Source organism: Pristiophorus japonicus, chromosome 5 (assembly GCF_044704955.1).
Source record: "Pristiophorus japonicus isolate sPriJap1 chromosome 5, sPriJap1.hap1, whole genome shotgun sequence".
Lineage (NCBI taxonomy): Eukaryota > Metazoa > Chordata > Chondrichthyes > Pristiophoridae > Pristiophorus > Pristiophorus japonicus.
The window spans coordinates 249074997-249095732 of NC_091981.1; the positions used below are offsets into that span (position 1 = coordinate 249074997).

At 48.7% G+C, this 20736-nt stretch overlaps 1 protein-coding gene across 1 annotated transcript in view; it reads right to left on the reverse strand.

Annotated features, from left to right (window-relative positions):
* The window catches only part of LOC139264664 (kinesin-1 heavy chain), a 125970-nt gene that overhangs the window by 27362 nt on the left and 77872 nt on the right, over window positions 1–20736 (reverse strand). The window contains exons 13-22 of the mRNA XM_070881533.1: window positions 15186–15254; window positions 14304–14510; window positions 13846–13986; window positions 10543–10728; window positions 8573–8690; window positions 7406–7467; window positions 7029–7138; window positions 6284–6385; window positions 5917–5977; window positions 5727–5798 (exon numbers count right to left, since the gene is read on the reverse strand). Of these exons, the coding sequence (XP_070737634.1) occupies window positions 5727–5798; window positions 5917–5977; window positions 6284–6385; window positions 7029–7138; window positions 7406–7467; window positions 8573–8690; window positions 10543–10728; window positions 13846–13986; window positions 14304–14510; window positions 15186–15254 (1128 nt within the window). The remainder of the gene's footprint in view (window positions 1–5726; window positions 5799–5916; window positions 5978–6283; window positions 6386–7028; window positions 7139–7405; window positions 7468–8572; window positions 8691–10542; window positions 10729–13845; window positions 13987–14303; window positions 14511–15185; window positions 15255–20736) is intronic.

Genomic DNA, 20736 nt, shown 5'->3' on the forward strand with positions numbered 1-20736 from the left:
GATCCCGACACGGAGTAACAACATTTGTACACTATCCCACTCACCAGCAGCAAAATCCTACATCTTGAGAATCATAAAATTAATCCAAATCAAAATTATGTACAGACCAAAAGCTCAAATCATACCAGTATCTCCACTTATGAAAACTTCTCCTCAGGAGGTAACCAGATACAAACCAGAGAAACAGCAAGCAAAATCCAAGCAGGTTTATGTTCGGAGACTTAATTTAAAAAACACGTCTGAGCTAGAATAAAGAACTTGTGTAAATCACAAATAGTATAATTTTGCCATTTAAAAAATGTTGGGAAACATTTCTATCAAGATGTTATGAATACCTAGTTATCCTGAATAATACAGCTGACAAAGGACCTCTAGTGGCACAAAATAAGCACTGCAGCAGTAGTCATGTCACACAAAATATTTAAAAATTGGCTTTTTGCTTCAAGCAAGAAAGCAAACGGCAAATTAAATTAGGACAGTTGTATTAATTACTTCATATTTAATAATTCCTAAACATAAAAACAACAGCAAATTCAATTAAGAATTCCTAATTATAGTGGTATATCTCCAACCGATCACAAACTACATTTTTTGCTTGAAGCAAGCCACTTGGCTATGTCTCATACTTTCATTTCAATCTTTATTTAATCCAATATATTGGACCTGGACTCAAATATTCCATGCCCCAGGTGGAATTATAAGCCACTTGGACAGAATGTTTTAATTCTGGTGCAGCTGCTGTCAAATCAAGACTGTGCAAAATCTACATAGTTCATTTTAAACCAATTGCCAGCATGTGGTAAACAATGAGACGCAGGCTTACTACATTTCATTAAGTTTATGTAATTAAAAATAAATCTTGTTGGGGGATCTTGGTGATCTATTGGGTTAGACATTGGACTTTCATTTCTGGGACATGGGTCAAACCAGCCTGGACTGATGGGCTAACACTTTTTCTACTTGCTGGCAAGAAAGGTCTGATATTAAATAAGTTTGGACAGTTTCAATCCAGTTCTTAGTGGGTTTGGGTCCACAGTGCAAACTGCCCTTTGTGTGCTGCATGCCAGTAAATTGGCAACCTAGATAAGAGTTCACAGGATCACTGGTCATAGAAACATAGAAAATAGGTGCAGGAGTAGGCCATTCGGCCCTTCTAGCCTGCACCGCCATTCAATGAGTTCATGGCTGAACATGCAACTTCAGTACCCCATTCCTGCTTTCTCACCATACCCCTTGATTCCCCTAGTAGTAAGGACTTCATCTAACTCCTTTTTGAATATATTTAGTGAATTGGCCTCAACAACTTTCTGTGGTAGAGAATTCCACAGGTTCACCACTCTCTGGGTGAAGAAGTTTCTCCTCATCTCGGTCCTAAATGGCTTCCCCCTTATCCTTAGACTGTGTCCCCTGATTCTGGACTTCCCCAACATTGGGAACATTCTTCCTGCATCTAACCTGTCTAACCCCGTCAGAATTTTAAACGTTTCTATGAGATCCCCTCTCATTCTTCTGAACTCCAGTGAATACAAGCCCAGTTGATCCAGTCTTTCTTGATAGGTCAGTCCCGCCATCCCGGGAATCAGTCTGGTGAACCTTCGCTGCACTCCCTCAATAGCAAGAATATCCTTCCTCAGGTTAGGAGACCAAAACTGTACACAATACTCCAGGTGTGGCCTCACCAATGCCCTGTACAACTGTAGCAACACCTCCCTGCCCCTGTACTCAAATCCCCTCGCTATGAAGGCCAACATGCCATTTGCTTTCTTAACCGCCTGCTGTACCTGCATGCCAACCTTCAATGACTGATGTACCATGACACCCAGGTCTCGTTGCACCTCCCCTTTTCCTAATCTGTCACCATTCAAATAATAGTCTGTCTCTCTGTTTTTACCACCAAAGTGGATAACCTCACATTTATCCACATTATACTTCATCTGCCATGCATTTGCCCACTCACCTAACCTATCCAAGTCGCTCTGCAGCCTCATAGCATCCTCCTCGCAGCTCACACTGCCACCCAACTTAGTGTCATCCGCAAATTTGGAGATACTGCATTTAATCCCCTCGTCTAAATCATTAATGTACAATGTAAACAGCTGGGGCCCCAGCACAGAACCTTGCGGCACCCCACTAGTCACTGCCTGCCATTCTGAAAAGTACCCGTTTACTCCTACTCTTTGCTTCCTGTCTGACAACCAGTTCTCAATCCACGTCAGCACACTACCCCCAATCCCATGTGCTTTAACTTTGCACATTAATCTTTTGTGTGGGACCTTGTCGAAAGCCTTCTGAAAGTCCAAATATACCACATCAACTGGTTCTCCTTTGTCCACTTTACTGGAAACATCCTCAAAAAATTCCAGAAGATTTGTCAAGCATGATTTCCCTTTCACAAATCCATGCTGACTTGGACCTATCATGTCACCATTTTCCAGATGCACTGCTATGACATCCTTAATAATTGATTCCATCATTTTACCCACTACTGAGGTCAGGCTGACTGGTCTATAATTCCCTGTTATCTCTCTCCCTCCTTTTAAAAAAAGTGGGATTACATTGGCTACCCTCCACTCCATAGGAACTGATCCAGAGTCAATGGAATGTTGGAAAATGACTGTCAATGCATCCGCTATTTCCAAGGCCACCTCCTTAAGTACTCTGGGATGCAGTCCATCAGGCCCTGGGGATTTATCGGCCTTCAATCCCATCAATTTCCCCAACACAATTTCCCGACTAATAAGGATTTCCCTCAGTTCCCCCTCCTTACTAGACCCTCTGACCCCTTTTATATCCGGAAGGTTGTTTGTATCCTCCTTAGTGAATACCGAACCAAAGTACTTGTTCAATTGGTCTGCCATTTCTTTGTTCCCCGTCATGACTTCCCCTGATTCTGACTGCAGGGGACCTACGTTTGTCTTTACTAACCTTTTTCTCTTTACATACCTATAGAAACTTTTGCAATCCACCTTAATGTTCCCTGCAAGCTTCTTCTCGTACTCCATTTTCCCTGCCCTAATCAAACCCTTTGTCCTCCTCTGCTGAGTTCTAAATTTCTCCCAGTCCCCGGGTTCGCTGCTATTTCTGGCCAATTTGTATGCCACTTCCTTGGCTTTAATACTATCCCTGATTTCCCTTGATAGCCACGGTTGAGCCACCTTCCCTTTTTTATTTTTACGCCAGACAGGAATGTACAATTGTTGCAATTCATCCATGCGGTCTCTAAATGTCTGCCATTGCCCATCCACAGTCAACCCCCTAAGTATCATTCGCCAATCTATCCTAGCCAATTCACGCCTCATACCTTCAAAGTTACCCTTCTTTAAGTTCTGGACCATGGTCTCTGAATTTACTGTTTCATTCTCCATCCTAATGCAGAATTCCACCATATTATGGTCACTCTTCCCCAAGGGGCCTCGCACATTTAATCCCCTCGTCTAAATCATTAATGTACAGTGTAAACAGCTGGGGCCCCAGCACAGAACCTTGCGGTACCCCACTAGTCACTGCCTGCCATTCTGAAAAGTCCCCATTTACTCCTACACTTTGCTTCCTGTCTGGTCATGAGAAAAGAAAGTGATGTAGTGGTATAGTAAAGGATGCGCTTCTGGGATTGGAAAGAATAAATTTGCTTTGCACCTAACTGTGTTGATGCTGAAACGGAGTGAAAAATCTGTTCCAATCCCAGGATCAAGGTCCCTTGTCTTGACTATCAAAGTTTTCAAAAGGCCAAGAGAGAAAACTCATACACAGCATTCAAAATTAAGGATGCAAGACTCTTAGTCCACAGACAAAAGTACTGGTTCACACTTATTACAGAAATTGTGATACCACAGGTCTTGCACAGAGGTACTGACATATAATAGTCCATACCTGTACTTTGTGGGGCCTTGCTTTGTGCATTAGCCAACATAACAGTAAATTAAATTCAAAAATAATTAATTGGATGTAAAGTACTTTGGATGTCCTGAACACATCCAAATACATAAATTCAAGTTCTTTAAGTTTACAAAAGAAACTACTTCCAGCAAATGTGCTTCAGTACAAGTGTACTGATCCAAATTCAAACCTCCATCAGACAAACTTAGAAACTAAAGATGCCTAAAAATGTATATGGTTATGCGATTAAAACTGTGACGGGAAAAAGCTGTGTTTAAATGGTTATGTTCGAATTGCAGACGGAAAGTCTCTTCAGATCAGAGATGCTTAGAAATACTAATATCTTGGTTTCCTACGGAGGGTATAGTTCTTTGTACTACAGGTACAGCGTCAAAAATCCGTAAGCCTCGGAAGAGAGGCTGTTCCAGATTCTGTGTATTTTCGGACTTTGGAACATCTTTCCGACGTCTCGAATCCGGAAACGCCTGGGCCAAGGTAGGTAGGTAGGGGAGGGGGTGTCGGGCGGCCAAGCGGTGGGGGCAGAGGCTGGCGGCGGCTGCCCGAAGCAGGGATGGGGGGAGGGGAGAAAGAGGGCGGCGGCCTGAAGGTTTGGTGGCCTGAGGGAGGGGATTGGGGAAGAAGATGGCAGCAGTGGCCCGAGGGGGTGGGGGAGCGGCAGCGGCAGCCCCAGGGGATTGGGGGGAGAAAAGAAGAAAGCAGTGGTGGCCCGATGCCGGGAAGGCGAGAAGGAGAGAGGGCGGCGGAGGTGGGCATCGGGCAGGTCCAGATCCCGGAACATTTTCCAGAGTTCAGACAACACTGCCACAGATAGGTCCGGTGTTTCAGAACTCTGGATTTCGAACGCTCAACCTGTTGCTGAGCAATTTTCTGTTGTTTTTAAGTTAAGACTTGAATCTTGTTTATGTATTTTATGTATAATGCAAAGGTAGGATTGGAAGTTAGCTTAACAAAACTGCTGGCAAAGACAATGGATTGAAGTTTGTACAATTTAATGCAAAAACAATGCAATTTGCTACGTCGTAAAGAAGTTAACGACCGATTAGAATGAGAAAGCTCTTCTTTGGGCCTCATCGTTCAAAGGGTTGGTACTAGGCTTTGTATTGATTGTACCTGAGCGAAAAGGGACCGAGAGATTTTAAAGGAGTTCCACAGAAAACATTTTTCAAGAAGGTATAAACAAAGACATGTGGCCAGAATCGTAAGACATCTTTAGGGCAGGTATTGGATAGCAAGTTTTTAGGGGAACCTCTGTAGGTCAAAAGGTCTTGTCAATATTCTGGTTCAGGCCCATCCCCAAAAATAGGTTAAAAGTGACCTCCTGCGAGCTTGTCCTCACAGACACAAGAGAGTGAGTGAGAGGGAGAGAAGGAAGCTCACAGATGGGAGAGAGAAGGAAGCTCAAATATGGAAGAGAAAGAAAGCGAACTTGCCTTACAGACGGAAGAGAGGGGAGAAGTTTGAGATGAATGGAAGGGAATTGCTCACGTGTGTCAACCGTCTGTCCAATCGGATTGATATCAGCTGTGTGTCACAGTCGTATGTTTTTGCTGTATAACTAATGTGTTATATTCCATCTTAAACTCTGACTTAACACAATATACCCACCATATTGGTTTGCACTCAAACCTGATTATTTAAAGTGATAGCCAGAGAGGTTATTTCTAACAAAACGTGCTTCAGCTCTGTCCTTCTCCTATACTTTCTAAATTTTGCCTTTCATGTACTGAAAAGAACCAAAATGTATTTAGTTTGAAAGCTGTGAATGGATTTCCATCATGTTCCAGTATGTGTACTAAGATTACCCTAAGACAAGATTACTACTTGCATACCTTTTTAACTCTGGTCGCTAAGTCTTGAACAAACAGCTTTCGAAGGTTATGGAGTGTCTGGAGTTCTTTTGCCTATAGAAATAAATAAAAGAAAGAACACAGATTGATTCTTGCACAATAATTTTATTGATGAATGCACTTCTGCAAAAAAAAACCCCTCTAAAACCCAAACATCTTCAACTTCACTTACCACAGTCTCCTCCAGTCCTTTAAGGTCTTGCCTTGCTTGTTCTCGTCGATCCTGCATAATGCTAAACAGTCATAGAATGTATTATTTAGAATACGATATATTTACACAAGCGATTACCTATTACATGCACCACCAAAGGTTCTGGAACAAATACAAACCTCAATTCTTGCCCTTGAAATAAGAAAGTGGTTGAACTTTATGATACATAATTATTAAATAATCTGTGTACCATAAGTTATCCCAATATAATTTAGCATCAATATTACAGCATGTGGTTGTAACCTTAAGTATTTTTTCAGTATGTGTATTAAATTTTTTTTTAAAGTAATTTAGATGTACATTAAAAACCCCTCCCTACATTACTTACGTCAGTTCATGTAATTTGCGACTTTTCTCCTGATCGACAGTTTTTAGCTTTTCATGTTCTACGTGTAGACGCTCCTGCTCTAGCATCATTTTCTGATTTTGGCTGTTATCAAATGGAGAGAGAATATGAATACAGCATATTTCATTTTAATCTGTAAACATTACCATTTAAACCCAAATCACAGCTAATAAAAGTAATACCAACTCCAGTCATGTCTGAAGAATTTATACCCTCCACCATTTCCCTCCCCCCCAAAACTCCAAATATGCAAGGAAATCATTGTTCTCTCTTAATAATTCATCAGAGGGGCCAGGACATTATAAACTTGAGCCTTTATTCAATTCTCAGCCAACACATGGTGTAGTTCTTGGGCAGTAGAGAGCTCTGACACAAGAACTGATTATCTTACTCTGCTAATACAACTTTAAAAAAAAAATAGGTGAACCCAGAAAATAGCAAGCCTTATCCAATGAGGCCTCTGAAGTTCGAATGACAGTGGTTGGTATCTAGTTGGGAGTCAAATACTGTTTTAAAGATTTCAAACTGCATCCCATGCTTGTCTAAAACATTAAAGATTCATTTTTAATCAGAGAAAAGTGACAAGTGATGCCATGGATGAGGAAATTAAAGGAAAATTTTGTGCAAAGAGTTTATTTTTAAACCTACAAAATAAAATGTTCAACCAAATATTCATAAATTTAAGTTTTGTGCTAAAAAAAAGTGTGCTACAATAACTGAAACATACTCTTGAAGGTCAGTGATGAGTTTCTCCTTCTTTTCAATCTCATCCCTCAAACTGCTGATCTGTTTTTGGTGGGCCTCACGGTGGCTCTGCATTTGTTGCTCCACAGCTTGCTGTAGGCAGAAATGAACAATGTTAGAAACCTGAACAATCTATACACAGCTATAAAATGTTTCTCGCTCTCATATATATATATATATATATATAAATAAATATATACACACACATATATATATTTTATATATTATATATATATATCTATATATATATCTATATGTCAGAAATAAATATATAGTCCTGCGCAACAATCACTTAAAGCATCATCAGGGCAAAACATCATGCACAGAATTAATGCAATCAGTGCTAATGGATGGAGTTACCTTTACTTCATTTGCAGTCTGCACTTTGTTCAAGTGCTCCTTTTCCATTTCATGTACTTTTTCTGTAAATTCATAAAAATAAAGATCACTCGCATTCTATAAAATGTCAACTATCAATGTCTTCATTACTTGCAGCTGGATAAATTCAGAATGTAAATTATTTAAAAACAACCATTACTAAACATTTACACTGACTGAACTTTAATTTCAAGAATACTTTTGCCATAAAATCAACTTAAGATAAATTTTACCCCTTACCAAAATTCAGATTTTAGTAGAGGTTTCTGGCCTCAGTTTCCCCCTCCAAGAACACAAATTCCTAGCCTTGGCCCCTTGGCAAATTGCCACCTCACTGAGATTGCTTAGCTACAGATGTCAAGCCCAAACACCCCCCTACCCAGCTGAGCATTTTCTAGCCATGTTCGCCATCTCCATTGTTGAAAATTTACTGGCCATTCCTGCCAATTCACTCCCCTTCCCTCCTTCCCACTTCACTGAGAATGAGTGTAGCCTCCGCCCGACCTCATAGCAGAGATTATGTGCAGTACTGAGCCCTTCACTCTTCCCTCCACTTTCTCCCCTCCCTAATGCAATTATCCCCGACCAGCTAACCTTGCTTGATCCAAATACTGTAATCAGTCCAGACACCCCACGTGCAATGGCATGGGAGATCAGCTAGCTAGATAGAAAAATGAAATGAGTCTATGGTTTTTCCAGATACATATCCTTAGTTCACTCAAGAGCGAGATGAAAACCACTCAAAAATCTGCTTCCAACAATTGACTATAAAAATAATCAAAATTTATACAATTATATTTGGACATATTGTCTTGGTGAAATATAAATGATTGCAGTGATAAGTGGAGAAGAAAATCAGCAAACAATTTATAATAGGTACAACTGAATGCTCTCTACAGCTTTGTTTTTACCCTTCAAGATTTAGTTCGGACCTGGAATTTTAGGTCCATCATTGAACACCTGTGAACTTTTTGACGTGGAAGCAAGTCATCCTCGATTCGAGGGACTGCATATGATATCAGAACATTATTTCTATAAACAGCAACTCTTATTTTTGTTAGAAAATACATGAATTCAGTATTCTGTAAAAATACTATATAGTCCACTAAAACACACTCATGTTCAGAGAGCTATGAATCTTACACATACCTTGTGCCTGAAGCTTGACCAAGTCTTCATTGAGTGAATCAACAGATTCTTCCAGATGTCTCTTTTTGTGTTCTACGTTCTGCAGGTACTCTGTGAGCGACTTGATCTTTGCCTCATGCTAGGGTCATCGATAAAAGAAATATAAAGCCATGGTTTAACTAGAATGACAAATGCAACATAATCTCTCTCCTTTCCCTGCAAAGAAAGATTATGCTACAAATTCAGGTGGGTTTCCTATTATTTTTCTATTAAATGAAAGACATCCTAAGGAAGGCACTCTAGGTTATTTAAACTTATAAGACTCTTAGGTGTCGAAAATGCCCCGCGCCCGGTTTTGGGCGCATAATTTGGAATTAAAAGAAAATTTAGCGCCCAGTGAGATGGGCCGCTAAATCGCCCGGCATTGGGATCGTAAGTGCATAAAAAATGTGCGGGGGTGGTAACGGGGCACGACTATCAGTGCTATGCTGAGCACATCTGTAGCGTGCTGAAGTGCCACGTCAAAACCTCCCTCCCCCTTTAAATGGGAGGGCCGTTGCAAACTCTAGCCGCTTTAGTGGTGCCCACTGAGCCACCAGAGAGGGCGTTGGCCGAGCCAGCACCCAAGAGGGGGTGCCGGGATACATGTTTATGGCCTGGCTACATCAGCGGCCGCCATTGTCAGGCCAACTGAAAAGTCGGCGACACAGAAAAGATGGCAGAAGTGCTACCACCTCCTCTTCAAGGGTGGCCAGGGCTCCCCAGCCACCATAACTTCTTGCCCACACCAACCTAGTGTCCTGCGGGGCGATAAGGGGTCGGCACGCACAGCATTGTAGTCATTGCTGTGTTTGGGCCCCACAAAGTCCGTTTCGCATGCTGAGTCCCAGTGGGAAATTCCGCGGGTGGGGGGATGGCTCTGGCCTCCACACCCGGGCAAAACCCCTTTAATGCCCTGTTGGTAACAGGTCTTTCTCAGAGGGGCAATTTTGGCCCCTTAGTCTGCAAAAGATACAGCTTAAGAGTTAAAATTACAATGAACCAAAAATACTATGCAGGAGGGGCAGAAGAAACCTACGTAGAAATTAGGGCAGTGAATGGATACTATCAATCTAAATAGAGAGAGTAATTGTGAACAGCTTCATTGAAAGGCAACTGACAATTTTAAATATGGCTGTGTATTAATTATTTTGCACTCAAATAACAGATGTTTAAACAGGAGGAGATAGAGGATACAAGAGTGCTTGTGCAATTGCTGCCAATTTGATGTTTTTTTTAATCCTAGAGCAGCATTTATCACTTTCTTCCCCCTCCCCCCAAAAAAAAAACAACATGCTGCAGTGGACTCCATTGTAAACCAACTGCACTACAGTTTTGTCTCGTAGCTCAGTTCCAATTCTCTCCGTCAATCATATGGCATCACGTAGATTAACATAACTGTGGAACATATGACCTGACTGAAGGGAGGACGGAAGAAAATGCACAGAATTCTAGAGATGCAAACCATTACGAATATTAAGGTTGTTCAACTGTCAGTCAAATCTATTAAATTGATCCTAGACTAAAAATGCTGTGTCAGAGATGCTCATTTTGCCTTTTGAATGATGTTGGAAAATAAAGCTGTTGCAATTTTTCTACGGGGTCTATTACAAAATGCACTTGATGGCCTAAATTTCTGACCTGGGATATTTTAACTGGTCGACTTCCTGGGCAGTAAGTCAGCGCAGAACAGCTGCCAGCAAGGGATCAAGTTACCCAAGGATTCCCGTCGGCTTCCAGGTAAGTGGAAGGGGTTTCTGGCAAAAGAGCCTGGGCAGGGGAAGCTGTAACTTTCCTTGTGGGGCCAACAGGAGCACTCCTGCTCACCCTGGCTCCACAGAGGTTTTGACGAAGCTCTGCAAGAAAATGCTTTTCCTTGACAACCCTTCAGACTGAAACTGTTGCTAGTAGAGTGCATTAGCCAACCATCCTTAGATTATTCCATCAATTACCTGGGAGATGCGAAGTTGACAAGCTGCCAGTTCCTTTTCATTCTCTTCTAACTTCTGGTTACTCTCGACCTGCGTGCTCTCCAACTGCTTGCAGCGTTTCACCATGGTCTTCACTTCAGATTTCATTTTACTAATGTACAGCCGTGCCACTGTAAATTCCTCATCTAGGAGGCCACTTCCTTCAGGCTGCAGAGAAATAAATTTACATTCATGTAGCTTGTCACAATATCAGCACAGCTTTCAGACGATCAGATTAGTGCATTTCCAAGTTATCCTATCTTTAGTTACCAATGTAAGTTACTGAAATACAAGCAGAGCTCAGCAAGAGGTAACTAAAACAGGTCAAGGTAACAGTAGTATGTAAAATGGTTTTATTAGTTTGTATTCTTGGGGTGAAATGCTACATATAACAGCTTGCATTTATATTGCGCCTTTAACATAATAAAACATCCCAAGGTGCTTCACAGGAACTGTATCAAATAAAATTTGACACTGAGCCACATATTAGGACAGGTGACAGAGTTAAGTTTTAAGGAATATCTGAAAGGAGGAGAGAGAAGTAGAGAGGCGGCGACGTTTAGGAAAGGAATCCTAGAGCTTAAGGCCTAGGCAGCTGAAGGCACGGACACCAATGAGGGGGGGGTGATGAAAATCAGGATACACAAGAGCAGAATTGGAGGAGCGCAGAGATCTTAGGGGATTGTAGGGCTGTAGGAGGTTATAATTGTTTAAAGGGCCTAGCGTGAGGATATTACTTTCTGTAGCAACTCCTGCTTACTAAAGCAGGTCCTTCCAGATGCCAATGTTCCCGGTGCTTCAGCAGCAATTCACCAAACCCCCAAAAGTTTAGTAATTGAGTTCACCTTGGGTATCGTAGTATGATGATGGTGTCTTACTGAATTATAATGCTGCAACACCCTGTGGCTGAATTTGTTGAGCGTTTATTTTCCTGGTATCTTATAAACAGACTAGGAATATAGATCACTGTGGCTTGTTTATAATATGCAGCCCACACAGCTCCATGGTAAACAACTCAGTGGTGCACTCAAGACAAACATTCGGATGGCTCTGCTCCATTCTTGCCATCATTATTGCCTCATCGTTACTTTGAAAAAGTAAGTAATGTAGTCACCAGCTGACTGCTCTTCCAATTATGCAATATTAAAGTGTACATCTTCAAGATTCATACACAACATCCAATCTCCAGCTTCATGACCTTTTTTTAGTTAAATATGCAGATATTCTTTAAAAAAATGTATTGCAAGACATATTTTATTATAGAAAGTATTGAAACTAAAACTGTTTGCGCACAGTAATAAACCAAATATCTATAATGTTTTTGGATAACCTACTTTTGGTGCCTTTTTCATGAACAAAAATGGAGGCAAAATTCTCCTGGAATTTGACAGGAATTTTAATAGAAGGTACCTGTATCAGCTTTGAACATGCATTAAAATCTATCAATCCCAACAGGTTTTGCTCAATACAGCAGTTTAATTGAAGATCAACACATTGTTAGCTAACCCACATAGTCTCATCTACAGGTCCATGTGACCCAATAAAAAAAATCTACACTTCCAAGCAAAATAAATGCGGATCAATGATTGCTATTTTTGTCAACAATGATTGAACTCCAGTATTACAAGAATCTCAAACTGCCCAAATCTAGAACGAAACATACTTTAGTATTATCCCAATTATATCTATTCTTTTTCTCCTTCTAGATCATTAACAGGCAATATTGGTCTATATTGGCTGCCGCAGAGGGCAATTTCACTTGTTTGCAACATTATGGAGATTTTGGAACTATCACAGCTTTGCCTATCAGGCAAAGACATTAAACAGGACAAAATCTCCCAAGTACTTTTTAAGAAAAGGTGAGGGCTGATGTTTGTGTGGTCGGACTACATATGTCTTGACAAAAACAATGCTATCCAGTGTAATTAAACAATATTCAATGTCATAGTCAAGACTGACTGAAGTAAAATAAACCCTCAAGTCTGAATGCCAAAACAGCAGCAACATAAAGTATCAAATTCTTAAGAGGCAGGAGTAGACAAGAGAATTGAAAAATTCCATTCCAGATGACACATTTGCAGGAGTTTGGGCTCAAAATTGGCCAGGAGTTGCTCCGTTTTTTTTGGAGCAACTTGATTTTTCTGGAGTATCTTAAAAATCCCCATTTTGCACATTCAATTTGCACCACTGTAAGTGAGTTAGTTAGGATTTTTTTTAGTTTAGTTTTTTTCAAAAAGGGGGCGTTACCAGCCACTTATGCCCGTTTTGGCCAGTTTGGACAGCTAATAGTTCTCCAAACTAACAGGCCAGCGTATGTGGCCACTTGTGGCCGTACAGAAAATCCTTGGAGAGTTAAGAAATCAGCGCAGGTAGGTACATCGGATGCCAGCAGAACTTAATGTCTTGACTAAAGAATGTGAGTAGGATCAAACAGCTATACAGGACATCATATGACAAACCTTGCAAAGTTAATTTACTATACAACAGAAGCATTCATGGAAGCTTAAACTACAAAAATAATAGCAGAGACAAAACATAATTTTTTCAAAATATCCAAATAAAAATAGGAGTACCTCCTGCTTGTAATTCTTATGTAGGAAATTATTTTCATCAACAGGGTTAAGGAAAGTCTTAAGCTATTAAAATTATTGGCTACACAGTTATTACCCGCCACCCCCCCCCCACACCCGATCAAAACTCACACTCTTTCTCTCTCCCCCCCCTCCCTCATTCACCCTCCCCGCCCGATCAAAACTCTCCCCCTCTCTCGCTTCCCCCCCCCCCCGCAACCCCGATCAAAGCTCTCTCGCTCTCTCTTCTCTTCTCCTCCTCCACCCCCCCTCCCCGGATCAAAACTCTCGCCGCACCAACCCATTTGTTGTAGCCTTAGCCCGGGAAGCAGCGGGCCGGCCTGTGCGGCAGGTCACTCGGCCCGGGATAGGGGAGGGATGCATCGCGTTCCAAGCTGCAGCACGCACAGAGGCTGGGGGCAGGAGCTACTGCGCATGCGCGCACACTCCAACGCGCATGCGCAGAGCTGCCGGCATTGTTTCTGGTGCAGGGCCCTAGCTCCGTCCCCCCAATCGACTGGCCACATTGCGCCAAGCCCCTGGAGAAGCAACACAGTGGCCAGAATCTAGAGAGATCTTTTCGCCGCCGTTTTCAGCCCACGAAGTCGGCATCTCTGGTGAGTGCGCCGAAAAAACGGGTGAGCCAAATTTGAGCCCAAAATCGCTAGACAGCCACAACTAGAAAGGAGATAATTTTCCAAGATTGTACACTTACCTTATCATTGTTTCCAACTGCAATTCCAATTTCTGCAAGATCCTTTAACAATGACGTCATCATCTCAGTCACTCGTTTCTTCTGATGATTGGTCATTTCCTTCAGTTTTTGCAGCTCTCCATCAATGGAAGTCAATGTAGCCTACGATAATGGAATTAAAAGCAATTATCCAAAAACAGTGGATTAAAAATATAAACAAATGAGCTAAACATTTAAGCTATAAATTAGAATAAACAAATGGCATTTTGACATGTAAAAAGGACACAAGCTCACATTTTAAATTGTGGGGAAGAGAAACACCCTCCCGTTAGCCTACAATTTTTATTACAATTATTTAGCACAGAAATTTCACCTTCAAAATATATGCAGTATCAAAAAATTCTCAAGGATGTTACCAGCTAAGATGGTTTATCATGGTGCAAAATTTTGGGAGCCTTGCACCTGGAACAATTTCTTACCGACTTTTGACCCAGTTCATCACTTAGTAGCTCAAATTCCCTGGTCTTGTCCTCTACTTCTTGCGATTTCTGGTCATAGTTAACTGCAAGTTCTTCCAAGGCTTGCAACACCTCCTTCACTTCCTCTTTGGAGGCATCATTTTCAGCCTGCAGGCGATTCAGCTCTGACTGCATGTTGTCTTGATCTCGTCTGGTGGATACCAGAAGCTGTATAAAAATGTACAATCAGCACCAAATAGATGAAAGCAGTTTTATTTACTTTCATGTTGCCCGTCTTAAGATACAAAAGTTGCACACATTTCTTAATGTTCTAAAAATTCAAAATGAATATAAAAATAGCACAATTGTGTTTGCATTATTTCAGCCATTTTATTCCCCCAAAATAAGAAATGTCTTCAATGATGCATTTCATACTGTTTCTCAAGATAATCCATGATGACGTTGAAAATTTCCCAATGCTTTAATTGGTAAATGCATCAGCCGATGTGGTATTTTATGCCATAGAAATTAGGAAGCCCCCGGGTGCGGTCTCTGATCTGTTCAGAGTTAGCCAGTGTAATAATAGCGGCAGCACCACAAATTGTTTAACAACTCGAGCTAGGAAGCAGAACAAAATAAAACAAACAGTCAGGATCGCTGGTTACATCCATTGACTTCTGCTTTAAAAATACACATGGGGGGAAAATAGGGTCCCTGCTGTGGTACCTTCCATGATTGAATAGCTTGCTGACACTGACTGTCTAGGCTGATTTATGAAGAAAAGCCAATTGGGTGGGCTATTAATGACTGCCAACATCAAAGGAACCATAGCCAGAAGCAGTCAGTGCCTTTCTTATACAAGTACATGAACACAGTTATGCCGATAAGTTTGATCAAACTTACTTCTTCCTGGTCCAACATCTGCTGCTTAAGCTTTTCCACAAGTTGGCTCTGTTGATTGATCTCCTCATCCTGCAATCAGAATTTGAATACAAGCATTCCACAATTAGCAATTCATCAGCAAGATTATTACACACAAAATTTGCTGTCCAACATCTGTGCACTATAATCTTGAAGTATTATGTTTTTGGTTCTGCCAGCCAAAAACAATTCTTAATTCATGTATCATTTATGGAATGGAAAAGTCATTCCTTAAATTGTTTTAAATTTATGCATTTGCGTTTTATAATAAAATCCTAAATGGTAAACTTAGGCCAACAAATCTATTCCTTCCAATGTATAATGTGCAATTTTTAAACAATAATCGGACATTATTTATTCTCGCCTATTAAATTCCACAGGCAACAATCCTATGACCTGAACAGGACCAATGGCCAGAGGATAGTCATGTTTACGCTTTTATCTTTCAATCACCTTTGTAAGCAATAGTCCAGCTTTTGTTATATAGGGGCCAAGTTTCGGCCTGAGTTGCTTCTGTTTTTTTGGAGCAACTGGTTTAGAATGAAGTATCTTAGAAATTGCAATTCTCGGCATTTAGTTTGCTCCAGTTCTAGTCAGTTAGAACAGTTTCAGTTTGGACACAGATTTTTTTTTTTCCAAAAGGGGGAGTGTCCGGCCACTTACGCCTGTTTTGAAAGTTTAGGCAGTGAAAACATTCTAAGTTAGTTTGGAGTAAGTGTAGATTTTTGTACGCTCAGAAAAACCTCGTCTACACTTAGAAAATCAGGCGTAGGTTACAAATCAGGTGTAGGGAGTGGGGGGCGGGGGGAGGTTTAAAAGGGAAATTTACAAACATTAAACACTTCAGTTTTACAAATAAAGAGCCATCAATAATAAATGATAAATACATCAATAAATCAACCAATAAATCAATCAAAAAAAATTAATAAAAATTTATTTTATCAATAAAACAAAACATTTGCTACTTACCGACTGCAGCACCGGGAGCCCTCCAACAGCGTGCTGGGACGCGCCCCTCCCCCACCCACCCAGTGTGTCTCTCACTCTCTGTCTCGTCGGTGTTGGTGTCAGTGTCTCCGAGGGGGGAGGGTGGGGTGGAGCGAGGGGGGAGGGTGGGGTGGAGCGAGGGGGGAGGGTGGGGTGGAGCGAGGGGGGAGGGTGGGGTGGAGCGAGGGGGGAGGGTGGGGTGGAGCGAGGGGGGAGGGTGGGGTGGAGCGAGGGGGGAGGGTGGGGTGGAGCGAGGGGGGAGGGTGGGGTGGAGCGAGGGGGGAGGGTGGGGTGGAGCGAGGGGGGAGGGTGGGGTGGAGCGAGGGGGGAGGGTGGGGTGGAGCGAGGGGGGAGGGTGGGGTGGAGCGAGGGGGGAGGGTGGGGTGGAGCGAGGGGGGAGGGTGGGGTGGAGCGAGGGGGGAGGGTGGGGTGGAGCGAGGGGGGAGGGTGGGGTGGAGCGAGGGGGGAGGGTGGGGTGGAGCGAGGGGGGAGGGTGGGGTGGAGCGAGGGGGGAGGGTGGGGTGGAGCGAGGGGGGAGGGTGGGGTGGAGCGAGGGGGGAGGGGGGGGTGGAGCGAGGGGGGAGGGGGGGTGGAGCGAGGGGGGAGGGGGCGAGGGGGAGGGGGGGGTGGAGCGAGGGGGGAGGGGGGGGTGGAGCGAGGGGGGAGGGGGGGGTGGAGCGAGGAGGGGAGGGGGGGGTGGAGCGAGAGGGGGGTGGGGTGGAGCGAGGGGGGAGGGTGGGCGAGAGGGGTGGAGCGAGAGGGGGGTGGGTGGAGCGAGAGGGGGGTGGGTGGAGCGAGAGGGGGGGTGGGTGGAGCGAGAGGGGGGGTGGGTGGAGCGAGAGGGGGGGTGGGTGGAGCGAGAGGGGGGGTGGGTGGAGCGAGAGGGGGGGTGGGTGGAGCGAGAGGGGGGGTGGGTGGAGCGAGAGGGGGGGTGGGTGGAGCGAGAGGGGGGGTGGGTGGAGCGAGAGGGGGGGTGGGTGGAGCGAGAGGGGGGGTGGGTGGAGCGAGAGGGGGGGTGGGTGGAGCGAGAGGGGGGGTGGGTGGAGCGAGAGGGGGGGTGGGTGGAGCGAGAGGGGGGGTGGGTGGAGCGAGAGGGGGGGTGGGTGGAGCGAGAGGGGGGGTGGGTGGAGCGAGAGGGGGGGTGGGTGGAGCGAGAGGGGGGGTGGGTGGAGCGAGAGGGGGGGTGGGTGGAGCGAGAGGGGGGGTGGGTGGAGCGAGAGGGGGGGTGGGTGGAGCGAGAGGGGGGGTGGGTGGAGCGAGAGGGGGGGTGGGTGGAGCGAGAGGGGGGGTGGGTGGAGCGAGAGGGGGGGTGGGTGGAGCGAGAGGGGGGGTGGGTGGAGCGGGGGGGTGGGTGGAGCGAGAGGGGGGGTGGGTGGAGCGAGAGGGGGGGTGGGTGGAGCGAGAGGGGGGGTGGGTGGAGCGAGAGGGGGGGTGGGTGGAGCGAGAGGGGGGGTGGGTGGAGCGAGAGGGGGGGTGGGTGGAGCGAGAGGGGGGGTGGGTGGAGCGAGAGGGGGGGTGGGTGGAGCGAGAGGGGGGGTGGGTGGAGCGAGAGGGGGGGTGGGTGGAGCGAGAGGGGGGGTGGGTGGAGCGAGAGGGGGGGTGGGTGGAGCGAGAGGGGGGGTGGGTGGAGCGAGAGGGGGGGTGGGTGGAGCGAGAGGGGGGGTGGGTGGAGCGAGAGGGGGGTGGGTGGAGCGAGAGGGGGGGTGGGTGGAGCGAGAGGGGGGGTGGGTGGAGCGAGAGGGGGGGTGGGTGGAGCGAGAGGGGGGGTGGGTGGAGCGAGAGGGGGGGTGGGTGGAGCGAGAGGGGGGGTGGGTGGAGCGAGAGGGGGGGTGGGTGGAGCGAGAGGGGGGGTGGGTGGAGCGAGAGGGGGGGTGGGTGGAGCGAGAGGGGGGGTGGGTGGAGCGAGAGGGGGGGTGGGTGGAGCGAGAGGGGGGGTGGGTGGAGCGAGAGGGGGGGTGGGTGGAGCGAGAGGGGGGGTGGGTGGAGCGAGAGGGGGGGTGGGTGGAGCGAGAGGGGGGGTGGGTGGAGCGAGAGGGGGGGTGGGTGGAGCGAGAGGGGGGGTGGGTGGAGCGAGAGGGGGGTGGGTGGAGCGAGAGGGGGGTGGGTGGAGCGAGAGGGGGGTGGGTGGAGCGAGAGGGGGGTGGGTGGAGCGAGAGGGGGGGTGGGTGGAGCGAGAGGGGGGGTGGGTGGAGCGAGAGGGGGGGTGGGTGGAGCGAGAGGGGGGGTGGGTGGAGCGAGAGGGGGGGTGGGTGGAGCGAGAGGGGGGGTGGGTGGAGCGAGAGGGGGGGTGGGTGGAGCGAGAGGGGGGGTGGGTGGAGCGAGAGGGGGGGTGGGTGGAGCGAGAGGGGGGGTGGGTGGAGCGAGAGGGGGGGTGGGTGGAGCGAGAGGGGGGGTGGGTGGAGCGAGAGGGGGGGTGGGTGGAGCGAGAGGGGGGGTGGGTGGAGCGAGAGGGGGGGTGGGTGGAGCGAGAGGGGGGGTGGGTGGAGCGAGAGGGGGGTGGGTGGAGCGAGAGGGGGGGTGGGTGGAGCGAGAGGGGGGGTGGGTGGAGCGAGAGGGGGGGTGGGTGGAGCGAGAGGGGGGGTGGGTGGAGCGAGAGGGGGGGTGGGTGGAGCGAGAGGGGGGGTGGGTGGAGCGAGAGGGGGGGTGGGTGGAGCGAGAGGGGGGGGGGGTGGAGCGAGAGGGGGGTGGGTGGAGCGAGAGGGGGGGTGGGTGGAGCGAGAGGGGGGGTGGGTGGAGCGAGAGGGGGGGTGGGTGGAGCGAGAGGGGGGGTGGGTGGAGCGAGAGGGGGGGTGGGTGGAGCGAGAGGGGGGGTGGGTGGAGCGAGAGGGGGGGTGGGTGGAGCGAGAGGGGGGGTGGGTGGAGCGAGAGGGGGGGTGGGTGGAGCGAGAGGGGGGGTGGGTGGAGCGAGAGGGGGGGTGGGTGGAGCGAGAGGGGGGGTGGGTGGAGCGAGAGGGGGGGTGGGTGGAGCGAGAGGGGGGGTGGGTGGAGCGAGAGGGGGGGTGGGTGGAGCGAGAGGGGGGGTGGGTGGAGCGAGAGGGGGGGTGGGTGGAGCGAGAGGGGGGGTGGGTGGAGCGAGAGGGGGGGTGGGTGGAGCGAGAGGGGGGGTGGGTGGAGCGAGAGGGGGGGTGGGTGGAGCGAGAGGGGGGGTGGAGGTGGAGCGAGAGGGGGGGTGGGTGGAGCGAGAGGGGGGGTGGGTGGAGCGAGAGGGGGGGTGGGTGGAGCGAGAGGGGGGGTGGGTGGAGCGAGAGGGGGGGTGGGTGGAGCGAGAGGGGGGGTGGGTGGAGCGAGAGGGGGGTGGGTGGAGCGAGAGGGGGGGTGGGTGGAGCGAGAGGGGGGGTGGGTGGAGCGAGAGGGGGGGTGGGTGGAGCGAGAGGGGGGGTGGGTGGAGCGAGAGGGGGGGTGGGTGGAGCGAGAGGGGGGGTGGGTGGAGCGAGAGGGGGGGTGGTGGAGCGAGAGGGGGGGTGGGTGGAGCGAGAGGGGGGGTGGGTGGAGCGAGAGGGGGGGGTGGGTGGAGCGAGAGGGGGGGTGGGTGGAGCGAGAGGGGGGGTGGGTGGAGCGAGAGGGGGGGTGGGTGGAGCGAGAGGGGGGGTGGGTGGAGCGAGAGGGGGGGTGGGTGGAGCGAGAGGGGGGGTGGGTGGAGCGAGAGGGGGGGTGGGTGGAGCGAGAGGGGGGGTGGGTGGAGCGAGAGGGGGGGTGGGTGGAGCGAGAGGGGGGGTGGGTGGAGCGAGAGGGGGGGTGGGTGGAGCGAGAGGGGGGGGGGTTGGAGCGAGAGGGGGTGGGTGGAGCGAGAGGGGGGGTGGGTGGAGCGAGAGGGGGGGTGGGTGGAGCGAGAGGGGGGGTGGGTGGAGCGAGAGGGGGGGTGGGTGGAGCGAGAGGGGGGGTGGGTGGAGCGAGAGGGGGGGTGGGTGGAGCGAGAGGGGGGGTGGGTGGAGCGAGAGGGGGGTGGGTGGAGCGAGAGGGGGGGTGGGTGGAGCGAGAGGGGGGGGGGTGGAGCGAGAGGGGGGTGGGTGGAGCGAGAGGGGGGGTGGGTGGAGCGAGAGGGGGGTGGGTGGAGCGAGAGGGGGGGTGGGTGGAGCGAGAGGGGGGGTGGGTGGAGCGAGAGGGGGGGTGGGTGGAGCGAGAGGGGGGGTGGGTGGAGCGAGAGGGGGGGTGGGTGGAGCGAGAGGGGGGGTGGGTGGAGCGAGAGGGGGGGTGGGTGGAGCGAGAGGGGGGGTGGGTGGAGCGAGAGGGGGGGTGGGTGGAGCGAGAGGGGGGGTGGGTGGAGCGAGAGGGGGGGTGGGTGGAGCGAGAGGGGGGGTGGGTGGAGCGAGAGGGGGGTGGGTGGAGCGAGAGGGGGGGTGGGTGGAGCGAGAGGGGGGGTGGGTGGAGCGAGAGGGGGGGTGGGTGGAGCGAGAGGGGGGGTGGGTGGAGCGAGAGGGGGGGTGGGTGGAGCGAGAGGGGGGGTGGGTGGAGCGAGAGGGGGGTGGGTGGAGCGAGAGGGGGGGTGGGTGGAGCGAGAGGGGGGGTGGGTGGAGCGAGAGGGGGGGTGGGTGGAGCGAGAGGGGGG